This window comes from Piliocolobus tephrosceles, chromosome 5, assembly GCF_002776525.5.
Source record: "Piliocolobus tephrosceles isolate RC106 chromosome 5, ASM277652v3, whole genome shotgun sequence".
NCBI lineage: Eukaryota > Metazoa > Chordata > Mammalia > Primates > Cercopithecidae > Piliocolobus > Piliocolobus tephrosceles.
The window spans coordinates 19,197,945-19,210,439 of record NC_045438.1 but is presented as its reverse complement, the minus strand read 5'-3'; the positions used below and the strand labels follow the sequence as shown (position 1 = coordinate 19,210,439).

Here is a 12,495-nt window from a genome sequence, read left to right as displayed (position 1 = left end):
CAGGCCAGGGATGGACGGAGCATCCATGGCTAACAGTAGGATCAGGACCCCAGGGCAGGCGTAACCAGAGCCCCCCAAGCTGACAGTGTTATCAGGACCCCGGGGCCAGCATGGCCAGGGCTCTCTTAGGTCATGGCTGATGTTTATTTAGCATGATGAAAGGCAGGCTTGTGCTATGATAACTGTGCCTTTGGTCTGATGCTGGAGTGAATGAGACTGTCTGTAAATGGGCCCCAGAGCTCAGCCTGGTCCATGGAGGCCTCGGCCCCTAGCCAGACTGACCACACTCTGCCATCAGTGAGGCCCGACGCCCCAGGCCTGCAACTTGACCTCTGACCTGTGTCCTCTAGGATAAGAAGGAAGGTCACCCCACCGTGATCCTGGGACTGACCCTCAGGGGAGTGCACATCTACCAGGTGACCAGAGGGGCTTCAGCTTCACAGAGCCCCTCCTCCTGCCCCCACCCCCTCCTCCCTTCCCCACTGGGGTCTGGGCCGTGAAGCATCCCTGCAGTGGCCATGGGCGCTGGCTGGCCCCACCTGGACGCACCCTGCCTCTGCTGTCCCGCAGGAGGTGGACCGTGCCCCGCAGCTGCTGTACGACCTCCCCTGGCCCCACATTGGGAAGCTGGCATTTCTGGTGGGTGTCTGGGGGGTCCCCGTGCCTGGGACAGCCTGGGCAGGGGTGGCTTCATCCTTGGGGCATTTTCTGGGCATTTTTTCCCGACGAGGTGCAGGTCCCTTCCTGCCGGCCTCTCGGGAGCATCAGGGCCGTCCTGGCCTCACGGGCTCTGTGCCTGCCCCTGGCCCTGCAGGCACTGGGTGTTCAGCTGCCTGGTGAGGTCTAGTTGTTGTTATCGCTTGAAAACTTCTGGCTTTCAACTGAGAAAACCAAGGGAGAAAATAAGAGCAGGTCATAGCCACACACCTGTGTGGCCTCTGTTCCTCCTGTCTCGGCCCCAGAGCTGTCCCCCAGGGCCACCCCACAGCCCGGGTGCCAGGCGTAAAAGGGCAGTGACTGTGGGGGCCACTGGGCAGCAGGCTTGCTCTGGACAACCAGACTGAGGTCTTCCCATCCCACCCCGGACCTCCGCTCCCCTCACGCAGCTGCAGGCACTTTCTAGCCAAGAGGGCTGTGTCCTCTCAAGCATGCCCTGAGCACACAGCCCGTGAACAGCCATCTGCACTGCACAGTGAAAACCCAAACCCCGTCCCCCTGGGGGCCATGGCTGACATTTAAAATCATCCTTTCCCGTTGCTTGCGTGGTTTTCCACCTGTGGGGTGGCACCTTCTCTCCTGTTTGTTCAGGGGAAGAAGCTGGAGATCCAGCTGGACGGGCTGCCCACAGCACAGAAGCTGGTTTACTACACGGGCTGCACCTGGCGCTCAAGGCACCTGCTGCACCTGCTGCGCGCCAGCCACCAGCTCCACCTCCGCGTGCGGCCCACACTGTGGCAGCTGCAGCAGCGGGAGGAGGCAGAAGGTGGGGCTGGGCTGGGCGCGCTGGGTTCTGCAGCCGGACTGCGCCTTCTGGGCTGGGCTGGGCTGGGTTGGGCGCGCTGGGCTCTGCAGCCCGGCTGCACCTCTGTCTCTCACTGTTGTGGCCTCCCGGCTCCCGCATCCCCCAGATGCTCAGGTTGAAGGGCGAGGTGGTGGCCCCCCAGCTCTACCCAGAGTGGAATTCTATAGATGGGGCTGGGGGAGGCTGAGGGCTTGAGGAGCCGCCTGAGGTTTCCACTTCTCAGTTTCCTGGTCTGTTTCCCACTTCTCCTCCCATCATGTGCCCACAAAGAGCAAGAAATGCAGGTTCCAACAAGGCCTCAGCGTTTACCCATAGACCTGGTCTTCCTCCCTGTTCCACATCCTCACCTGAGCACAAGGCCTGGCCTCAGCATTTACCCACAGGCCTGGTCTCCCTCTCTGTTCCACGTCCTCATCTGAGCTGTGGGTGTGCGTTTCTGTCTCCCGGGCTCTTCCTCCTGCATCAGCGGGGATGGTCCCTCTCCAGCTCGTCCTCACTGTGCTCCCTGCAGAGAAGCAGCGCTACCGGGAGTCCTACATCAGCGATGGGCTGGAGCTGGACCCGGACAGCAGGGGCTCCCCAGGCAGCGGGGTCAGCAGCCAGCACTGCCCTCACCGCCTCTCACGCCACTCCGCGAACAGCCATGGCAGCTCCCACACGTCAGGCATCGAGGCCGACTCCTGGCTCACGGAATCCAGAGAGATGTCTGTGGACACACCCTTGGAGGTCCAGGGGCTGCGTGAGAAGGAGCCATCCTCCAGCCCCAGGACCAGCCGCAGCCACCCCAGCACATGTGGTGACAGCCAAGGTGGGCCTGGGGAGATGCCCAGGCGCCAGGGACAGTGAGTGCAGCCCAGCCAGCCCCAGCTTGGCTGACCCTAGATGCTGAGGCAGCAAAGCCCTGGCCTGCCCTTCAGTGGCCAGACGTAAGGAGCTGGGTTGACTGTGACCTAAGTCCCAGGAAATGTGCCAGAACATGCCAGAAGAACAGAGATGGCAGCGAGGAGCTGCCTGCAGCCTGCGGTGCCCAAGTCCCCTGTCTCCACCAAGAGGCAGCCGCAGGCTGGAATCAGAGACGGGAGAGGTGGGGTCCTCTTGGGGTTGCAGATGAGTCCAGGTCCTTTAGCTTTCTTGGAAGCCCATCTCAGGAGCCCCTCCCACACCTAGGAAGCCCCCCAGCTCCTAGGAAGACCCCCCGCCCAAAGAATGCTCCCCCTCCCAGGAAGCCCCCCACACACGAAGCCCCCCAACTCCTAGGAAGTTCCCCGCCCAGGGCCCCTCCCCCTCCCAGGAACCCCATCCCCACACATAGGAAGTCCCCACTCCTAGAAGCCCCTCAAGTCCTAGGAAGCCCCTCCCATAACCCCCGACTTCTAGGAAGCCCCATTCCTAAGAAGTCCCCTCATCCCCTCACTCCTAGGAAGTCCCCTGGACTCCCAGAGACCCCCGCCAACTCTTAGGAAGCCCCCCCACTCCTAAGAAGTCCCATGGACTCCTAGGACACCCCCAACTCTTAGGAACCCCCCTACGCCTACGAAGCCCTGTCCCACCAGCTTCCCTCCCGCCAGAAAGCCTGGGTTAGACTCATGTCTTTTTATGCTCAGTTGAGTAGGAGTGAAAAGACAGAGCCATTCAGAGTGTTCTAGGACCGTGTGTCCACCTGGCCCAGGACGCAGCACCCTGTCTGAGGGATGCGTCCTGCCCAGTCCCTGTGTATGAGGCCGTAAAGAGCTTCCTCGTCGCCCCAGAAAGGGGACCTCAGCTCCGCTGGTCTCTTGAGTGTCGCCACGGCCCTGATGGTGGATGTGATGAGATCAGGTGGGACCAGCCCCAGGGCTCAGTCACCCAGGGTCATCCAGGGTCACATCCAGGGTCACCAGGGCCTCCCAGGGCCAGGCATTCCTGTCACTCACCCACTGTGTCCACCGTTGCCCTTGGAGTGTCTGGTCCCTCAGTGAGGGATGGTTGGCCTCCATCCCTGAGGCATTATGCAAGCTGTGTGGTCTGTAACCTGGCGGGAATCGCCGTGCTAATCCCGCGTCTGCATAGTAAGGGCCTGTTTTATCAGAGGTCAGGGAACGGAGCAAAAGCAGTCACCGCACTGAGAGCAAGGGGGCGGTGTGGGCCTCGGGAGAAGCCCGACGGAGACCAGGGCCCAGAACTGCAGGGAACTGCCCTGGGGAGGAGCCATGTCAGGCAGAACCCAGACCCCTGTGCTCATGGCTGTCTCCTCCCACAGCCACTCGCCAGGAACCCTGCGCCAATGTCAGGACCAGAGGCCAGAGCACCGAGGCTGTGCACCAGGTAGAGTCCCCACCATGGGCCAGAAGCCCCGGGCCCTGCTCCTCCACCCCCTTCTCCTAGGTGCCCTGTCAGGGGCCCGGGGGACCTTCCAAGGCCTATCAGAGGGTCCCTCGACTGACACCCCCAGAGACGCAGCGGGCAAGTCAGGGAGCAGCAAGGCTCTCGGGCACTGGGGCAGGTGGGTGTGGGTGGAGGCCTCAGCCTCAAGGCCAAGTGAGCCGGCTCGCTGTGGGGAGTGAGGGGTCCTGCCTGGGGCGGGGGTGGCCGGGCCCTGAGTGTCACTGGGCCACTGTAGGCAGGACCTGTACACCTGGGCCCTGCGACCTGCCATGTAGCAGACTGGCTACCCCCGTCCCTTTCATCCACCTCCTCCACCTGGGACCTGGTCCCATGTGTGCAGGGCTGCTCCAGGCCTTCCCCCACTTCCTGTGGAGCCCCTGAGCCTTAGGGTCCCCGCAGAGAGCTAGAGGAGAGGCAGTGCCAGTGGTTCCTGGATGCCCAGGTGGGGAACAGGTGGGCTCAGGGTTCCCAGTCAGGCTCCGAGTTGCCCTCCCAACCCCCGCCCCTGACTCCACCACAGTGGGGTGAGGCCCTCTCTGGTCAGCCCTGTCCAGAATTCCCCTGGAAAGACAGAGAAAATCAGCTGTGGTTGATTAGTTATCGTGATGCTGGATGGAGAGAGAACAGGGCTGGGCACGGGAGGCTGGATGGAGAGAGAACAGGGCTGGGCACGGGAGGAGGGAGGGGAGGCCGCAAGTCCTGGCAAGCACGGACCCATCCCAGTGGGGGTGATCCCAAGCCCAGGTCAGCCCACTCCGGAGGAGACGGCCGCCCAAAGCCGCCTGAGCTCTGCGTCAGGGACTGTCACTCTTGAAAGACGTATTGATTAAAAACAAGAAAGCACGCGTAGAAGGGCAAGTCAGACCCTGGCGCTGGGCAGCCTTCAGCGTGGCCTGCCACCTGTCCCTGCCCCCTGCCCCCTGCTGCCAGCCTCCAGGGGCCTCGTCTGCCTCCTGGGAGCGCAGTGGTCCAGGGCAGATCTGAGGGACTATGGCAGCCGAGAAGCTTGGGCTGGAGGTGTCACTTAAGGGCCATGATGCTGCCCACTGGATGCCCACCTGGACGAGACCTTGGACAGTCACCTCTGAACCCAGTTTCCTCCCGTGTAAAAATAAGAGGCCGTTCTTGACGTCTGAGGTGCTTCCAGAGCTGGTGTTCAAGGCCCACACTCAGACCTGATCCTAAATTACACCAAATGCTAAGAGTCCAAGTTCTCTGAGTTAAAAGGCAGAAAGCAGCCCTGGGAAAGAAGCTAGGCAAGGTGGGGGCCTCCCAAAATGCTTAAAAAGAAAACGCCAAGCCTCTCTCACAGAGGCATATGCTGGGGGAGCCTGTCCAGGGGCAGGCTGGCTGTGCACAGTGGCGCAGGGTGAGCAGTGGCAAGGAGTGTGACTCTGGCCACCAGCAGTGTGGCTGCCGTCTGCGGTGGTGGGAGCGGGAGGGGGTGGCAGGCCTCACCCCGTGTCCTCTCCCTGCAGATCTGGGAAATGAAAGCTGGGGTCAGTGAGTTGCCGCACAGCCGCAGCCTGGACGACACACATCTGCACCAGCTGGCCCTGCGCCCAGCGCCCACCTCACTCAGCCGTACCTTCCACTGTGCCCCAGACTGCGGGCTGGCAGCCCCCTGCGAGAACAGGGCCACTCTCCCCAGCAAGAGGTCCAGCAACTGCCTCACCCTGGACCTGTTCGGAGAGGCCCCACCCCCACAGGAGTTTGTGGTATAGGTGCCATCCACCCAGCAGCGCTGTCTGCAGCGCCAGGCTCAGCCCCCGACCACCCCACTGCCATGTGGCCCTCGGCCCTTCCTGCCCGCCAGACGCTGCCCACACCTCCGCAGCCAGCGCACTCTACAGGTTCACCTGTAAGAGGTGTGGAGTGGCTCTGACATCAACCTTGGAGGTGACAAACAGGTCCCGCACCGCATCCCTGTCCTCAGTGCACCCAGGAGCTCCTTCCATCGGGGTCTCCAGGGAGCAGGTTCAAGGTCTGGCTGTCGATTGTCCAGAGAGCCATGGTGTTGGCCCCTGAGGCAGCCTGTCACCCATCCTAGTCTGGGAGAGAAGGTGACGCAGCTGGGCCCAGACCCTGGAGAGAGGGCTCTGCAGTTTCCCACACTGCCAGCTCCCCGAGAGACAGGTCCCGAGCCAGAGTTCACGGTGGTCATCACTGTGCAGGACCCCGGCTCCTCCTAGACCTGAACCCCTCTCTGCAACTCCTGTTCGCCAGCACTGGGACTGCCAGACAGAGACCCTTTTTGAGGTGCAAGCCCAGCTCTGTCACCTGAGATCCAGCCAGAGACCCTCCTCCACCATCCGCAGTCAATGGCTGTGCTTTCCCTTCCCGGTCAGGGTTTGCAAAGACCCCACTGCCCCGGAGCTGATGCTGACTCTGCTCCCATCTCAGCCATGAGGCCTCGGGACACACTCTGCTCACCGGTGGCTTCCTTAAGCCATTGCCCTGGCTGGGGTGGGGCTGGTGCAGCCCAGTTGGTGGAGGGGAGAGGCTTTGGTGACAGATGGGGAGTGGGGGACTGGCTATGCATGGCACCTGCTCTGACCCTGGTGGGCTCCGTGGGTAAGGCACCCTCGGTACCGTGGGCTCTGGAAGGCCACCAGGGTAGGGTCTCCCCAGGGCTCCTCCCCCTGCATGAGACTCCTGCACACGTGCAAACCTGCTGTCCTCTGCATTTAGAGGAATGGCCCATGAATCCCTGCTAGTCTCAGGCCCGACACAGAGCACTGAGAGGCCACAGTGGTTCAGCCCTGTGTCCTGAACACCGCTGCCCCCTTCACTGTGGTGAAGACTACGCCACACCACCCTGCAGCTCACTGGAGACAAGCGTGAGCTTGAGCCCCATGGCCTGGTGCAGGGCCGCGTGCATTGAGGCTGCCTCTTTGACGGGTCTATCCAGGGGGGCCCTCTCCTTTCTGTGAAAGGGAATCCTGTGTGTGCCCCAGGCATGTGTAATAAAGAACCCGAGCGATGCCTCCTGCTTGAACCAGGACCCGCCTGCCTGGGGGGCTGGTGAGACGCGGGCTGTAACTCACTCAGGGGTATCGGTCACAGAAGGTTGCGTTCTGTAGATGGCCACGAGCCCCAGTGCTGCCGAGGGCAAGACCGTCCACAATGCAACAGGGGAGGGGTGCCTAAGCTGGCTCACATGTGGGCATGTGGGCACTTCCCAAAGCCATTCCCATTAGTACAAGATAATTGATTTGCCCTGGTCTGGGGCAATGACCGTCTTCTTCCCTTGAAGAAACGAAAGCAAGAGCCCAGTCCCGTAGACCATGCAGGAAGGCACACACCAGTGTTGGGGAGACGCAGCAGGCGGTGTCCGCCATGAGGCAGGGTCTGAGCTAAGACCTACACGCACACATGCACACGCACGCACACACATGCACACATCCACACACGCGCACATGCACACATCCACACACATGCACACGCACACATGTACACACACGCGCAATGCACATGCACGTACACGCACACATGCGCACGCGCACACATGCACACACATGCACACATCCACACACACACATGCACACGCAGGCACACACATGCATACACGCACACGCAAGCACATCCACACACGCACATACATGCACACATCCACACACACATGCACACACGCACACATCTGCACAGGCACACACGTATGTGCACACTCCCCGTGTCCAGGCTTCCCCTGCCAGTCACCTTCGCCACACGCCATAGACCCCAGAGGCAGCAAAGGCCGGGCCAGCCCACCCCTAGCTTGTGGAAAAGTCACACTGCAGCCGGCCCAGCGCCTTGTGTCCTGGCAGAGGCGAGGCAGCCATGGCCCTTGGCTGACCCGAGAAGCCGCTCTGGCCCCACTGGGATTCCTATTTCTGTCCTTCCTGTGGGCCTTGCGGACAGACATGGAGAATTATGCCAGATGCCTGTTAACTACCGGGTAGGCCTGCTCCGAAGACTCTAATCTCTGGTGTTCAGGGTACGTGGAGAGGACAATTAGAGGCCTGCTGCCCTGAGCCTTGCCCAAGAGAGGATGGCCGGGCAGGCCACATGAAGCCTATGTGGGCCACTGGCTCAGACACAGCCAGTCAGGGTTGGGGCAGGCTCCCCTGAGGCTTGATCCTCAGCCTTGCTCACCGCCCCTTCCCACAGCCCCCTCCCACATCCACCCACACCTGGAGGGGCAGGAGTGGGGCTGGTTTGCTCTGGCACACACACACTTTCAAAGCATGTCAGCTTCACCCACTTCAAAGCTCACGTTCATGAAAGACATTGCAAAACTCAAACCAAACAGTAAATAAATTAAGACATCTCTAGGACCTAAAAGGATTTCAACACAATGTGAAAAATGTTGGCAAAACATGCAAGCGGGCTTTGTGAGTTTTGGGGATTACTGAGTTGTGACAACGAGTTCTGGTCTGCTCGGGGGAGCTGCAGGCGTGCTTCCTTCTGTCCGCTGTGGTCCTGCTCCAGCCCCTGCTCTTCTCTGATGTTTCAGGCAGATGTCACCCACCCCTTGGGACTTTTCCCCAGGTCGCTAGCCCAGACCCTCCCCTTGGCTCAGGTGGTTCCATTTCTGCCCCTTCTGAGGATGCCCGTGTGTCTCCAGGACACTGCTCCAGTCCTTGGTGCAGATCAAAGCCGCCCTTCACATGCGGCCTGAAAATGTAGACTGGCCGTCTTCCGGGCTGGGCTGCCACCTCCACCACCTCACCTGCGACAGAAACCCTGTGTTTTTCAGTAACCACATTCCACGAACACCTCCTGACTGCCTTCCAGAACACACAAAGATCAACAAAGCTCAGAATCCAGTCCCGACGTCATGTCACGAACAGCAGGTAGTCCATCAAAGGGATGGGCCCCATGAGTGAAGGGTTGAGACACCAGCTTGCTCTGGCTGTGCCAACTGTATACACCTCCTTGTCCACCCAGGCTGAGCCAGAGTCCGGCCACACCCACCTGCCCCCCCACCCTGCATTGTTCTGGCCCCCCTGCATCCCGGGGCTTGCCCGAGGAGCGTGGCTGCAACTACAGAGCGTCCCTAGCACTTTAGGGAAACAGATGTAAAATGTCCGTGGGTTTTGGCCAAGCTCCACTAAGAAGGGAGAAGGTCCAGGGAGTCAGGAGACCCCCAGGGTGTCGGTCACCCAGGTCCTGCCCACTGGGATAACAGCTCGCTGGCCTCCCACAGCAACACCTCCAGGGTCAGCATTCCACCACCTCGGTCTCCACAAATGAGGTGTCTTCCATTTCTGCTAACCAAGCAAATTCAGCAACTGGATTACAAGTTCCCAGACCTCGGCAAGTCTGCTGGGCTCACACTGTGCTGAGGAGGCCACAGCTGCCCCGGCCACACGTGGGCCCCCGACTTGCCCTCTGTGCGCTACTCCTGCCTCCTCCGACCACCGCTCTTTCCCCGAGTATGAGGGCTGGGCCAGGCTGTTCCCGAAGTGAGGTCTGTAGTTAATTCGGATTCCAAGATGAGCCTGGTCCCAGACAGTCCTAAGGGAGCATCCAGGGCCACAAGCCGCACTGTGCAGCCACCCCCACCACCCCCAGGGCCTATTCCTGGCTACAGGGGGGCACAGGGAGCCTGCGGAGGAAAGGGCAGGCAAGAGAGATCTGGGGCAGCTGGGTGTCCCCACCATATCTGGCCCCCTCCTGCCTCACACTAAACGACGGCCAGGGCGGGACCCTCGGCATGCAGGGTCCTCCAGCGAGTACCAGCAGGCCGGGGGCTGGTGTCTGGGATGCTCTAGGACGGCGCGGCGTGCGCCCCTCACAGGGTGATTATAGTACAGAACACATGGTCCCGCATGGCCAGACACTTTGTCATTCCCCCTTTGCCACTGTGGACCCTTCAGGCCTCTGCACAGAGGCTGCCCCTGCAGGGAAGCCCCCGCCGGACCCCGAAACGGGGCCGGGCCCCTGTCGTTCCGCTCTAACAGGCACCTGTCGCAGCTCCTACACCCTGGGTGGCTGTGATGCCTTCTGTCCTCCCCATTTGGGCTGTATTCCCCGCACGGCCTCCACGCGCTGCCTCAACCTCTGCTGAGTGTTTCCTCCCACAGGTCACTGGCAAATCTCTTCAAAACCAGTGGCCTCTAACCTGCTACAAGCTGAAGAGGGCAGGGTGTTTTATTCCAGCGTTGCAATGTCCTCCGGACGAAACCGCATGGGCCCCCGCCTCCGCCCCCTGCAATCTTACCTCCTTGGAGCCTGGGTTCCTTCCCTTCCTCCTCTCCTCTCCTGAGCCTGCCCATGTCACAGGTTCTGTGGCCAAAGGGCCTGAGGGAGGCAAGGAGGGGGTGCTGTCCAGGTTCAAGGCGCCCCTCCAAGCATGCCTCGTCCAGCTGTGAAGCGCCCAGACACGTCAGCCCTGGGAACACAAACCTCACGTCAGAGTCACGGGCTCACCCCGTAAGGTGGCTCTCGTGCATGAACAACTGTGCCCTAGGTCAGCGCTGAGGAGGTCTGGTTGTGTGCAGTTTGCAGAAGCTACGAGTGTTTTTGGAGATGCATTTCTCCGTGGCGCTGGGACTGTCCACTTCTGTGAGAGAAGGAGCCGTACCACGACGGAGGGGCAGACGCTCCTTCCTGCCCACTCACAGGCACTGCAAGTCAGGAAGTTCTCGAGCTTCCACAGCCTCAGCGTCCTTGCTTTTCAAATGGGTTGATCCTGAACACCTTCAAAGGCCCGGAGCCAAGAGGAAAAAGCTAATGAACATGAAGATAGTAACCCCAGAGCAGAGCCGTTAATTAACAGGACGTCTGAGTTTTAGTCACTGACTAGTTTTTAGGTTTTTTGAGTATGTTTCCTGGGTCTTTCCCTCCCTCTCCCTTCTCAGGGGCAGCGCATCAGCACCATGGTGACGGGCCATTGAAATCACTAGTGGTGGCCAGCGGTGGGGTGAGTGCCTGCAGCTCCACACCCTGGAGACTGGGCTGGTTTGCTCTGAAACCCTGGCACTCTGGGTGTGGCCAAGTAGACCAGGGTGAAGACTGGACCCAGGCTTCCTTCTAGGAAATGAGGAGTTGGAGTGAGAGGTGGACGAAAACCTGGGAAGCGAGGACTCAGCTGCACGCCCCGTGATGGCACAGAGGGGCCCAGTCTGCAGCGTGGTGATGTCGAGGGTGGCAGGCAGTGGGGTCCAGTGCCTGGGGCCCAAGCGTCCGCCATGCCCACTGCCCCGACTCCCAGCCTCTGTAGACGCCCTTGCTCTAGGCTGTGACTGGCAGGTTCCTGAGTCACTCACGCCTCTGCCATCCCGCGTAGAGGCTGGCCAGAGCCTGTTCAACACTTCCCCAGAGGGAAGCTCTGCCATTTTCACATGATGCCCATCTCAGGGGCACCGCTGTGGGCCCCACGTGGCTGTGGGCGAAGCGTCCATGCAAACTCTACAAAGGCAGCTTGGTGATCGAAATGCCGGCCTTGTGCAGAGAGGAACTTCATCAAACACACAAAGAAGGCTTGTCGAGTGTCACGTGGCTCAGCCAGGCTGCCCCTTAGGTCACGCTATGGCAGCAGCTCCGGCCCTTCAAGGTCACAAGGAGGACGGCAGGGCCTGGCGGCGGCTGTTGCTCGGTGCTGCTGTTCAGTGCAGGCTCCACAGAGAAGCTTCCGTCTCACGGGGCTGCCGCCTCCTGTGTCTGTCATTTGGGCATCGATGTCTCTGTCCTACTAAAGGAACTTCGCGCCTCAGCAAGCCGGCGAGGGGCTTCCTGAGCCAGGGGCATCTGCCTGCCTAAGGGCCAACCCTAAAGAGAAGTTGGGTTTTATTTTGGGCACTGAGGGAGCATCTCAGAACCTGTGGGGTCACTCAGGTCATCACAATGATGAGGGGACACAAGTGACATTGAGCAGACAGGCACCAAGAATGCCAGGTCCCCACAAGGCACAGGACACGCCCACCCAGCAAATACCATCCCGGGGGCCACGTGGCTTTAGCCCCCATCAGACATTCACAGGTGGAAATCCTGCATCCAGTGATCCAGGCCTGAAACCTCACACTGCTCTCCATGAAATCAGGAAGGATTATTTCTGTAGGTTTGATGTACATTATGTGTCAGGAATGCAACAGTCACATAAACCAAGAGAAGCTGAAACTGTAACATTACCGAGAGGTTTTCACCATTTACAAAATTATATCAAGTTGCTACACCGCTCACGACACGTGAGTCACGAATGTGACCCTTCCGTATCCGTCTGCTTTTTGTAGCGGCCACATTTGTGGAGATTTTACACGCCCATGTGTGTACACACACAGATACAGTCATTTGGCCCTTATTTTTAAATTGTGGAATATACATATATTGAATATTGTCTTCCTTGTTTTACCCAAACTCATTTACTTCGCAGTGTGTTCAGGTGTAGTTGTTTCGAAAGTTTTACAAATTGAAATATATGTATGGGCCGGGCACGGTGGCTCAAGCCTGTAATCCCAGCACTTTGGGAGGCTGAGACGGGCGGATCACAAGGTCAGGAGATTGAGACCATCCTGGCTAACATGGTGAAACCCCGTCTCTGCTAAAAAATACAAAAAACTACCTGGGCGAGGTGGCGGTGCCTGTAGTCCCAGCTACTCGGGAGGCTGAGGCAGGAGAATGGTGTG

At 60.0% G+C, this 12,495-nt stretch overlaps 2 protein-coding genes across 8 annotated transcripts in view; one reads left to right on the top strand and one right to left on the bottom strand.

The window, feature by feature from the left end:
* The window catches only part of FRMD1 (FERM domain containing 1), a 36,890-nt gene extending 30,023 nt beyond the window's left edge, over positions 1 to 6,867 (top strand). For 2 of the 3 annotated variants that reach the window (XM_023223626.3, XM_023223624.3), the window contains 5 exons: positions 351 to 416; positions 1,309 to 1,483; positions 2,034 to 2,330; positions 3,762 to 3,826; positions 5,365 to 6,867. In XM_023223626.3, the coding sequence (XP_023079394.1) occupies positions 351 to 416; positions 1,309 to 1,483; positions 2,034 to 2,330; positions 3,762 to 3,826; positions 5,365 to 5,610 (849 nt within the window). In that variant the 3' untranslated portion in view covers positions 5,611 to 6,867. Of the gene's footprint in view, positions 1 to 350; positions 417 to 570; positions 640 to 1,308; positions 1,484 to 2,033; positions 2,331 to 3,761; positions 3,827 to 5,364 lie in introns of all 3 variants that reach the window. The other variant, XM_023223625.2, reaches the window with a different exon arrangement.
* A 1,338-nt stretch (positions 6,868 to 8,205) lies between these two features.
* The window catches only part of KIF25 (kinesin family member 25), a 67,237-nt gene continuing 62,947 nt past the window's right edge, over positions 8,206 to 12,495 (bottom strand). The window contains exons 19-20 of one of the 5 annotated variants that reach the window (XR_002733983.2): positions 10,092 to 11,641; positions 8,208 to 9,135 (exon numbers count right to left, since the gene is read on the bottom strand). The gene's annotated coding sequence lies outside the window, so the exon portion shown is untranslated. Of the gene's footprint in view, positions 11,642 to 12,495 lie in introns of all 5 variants that reach the window. The other 4 variants (XR_002733984.3, XR_002733980.2, XR_002733981.2 and 1 more) reach the window with 4 other exon arrangements.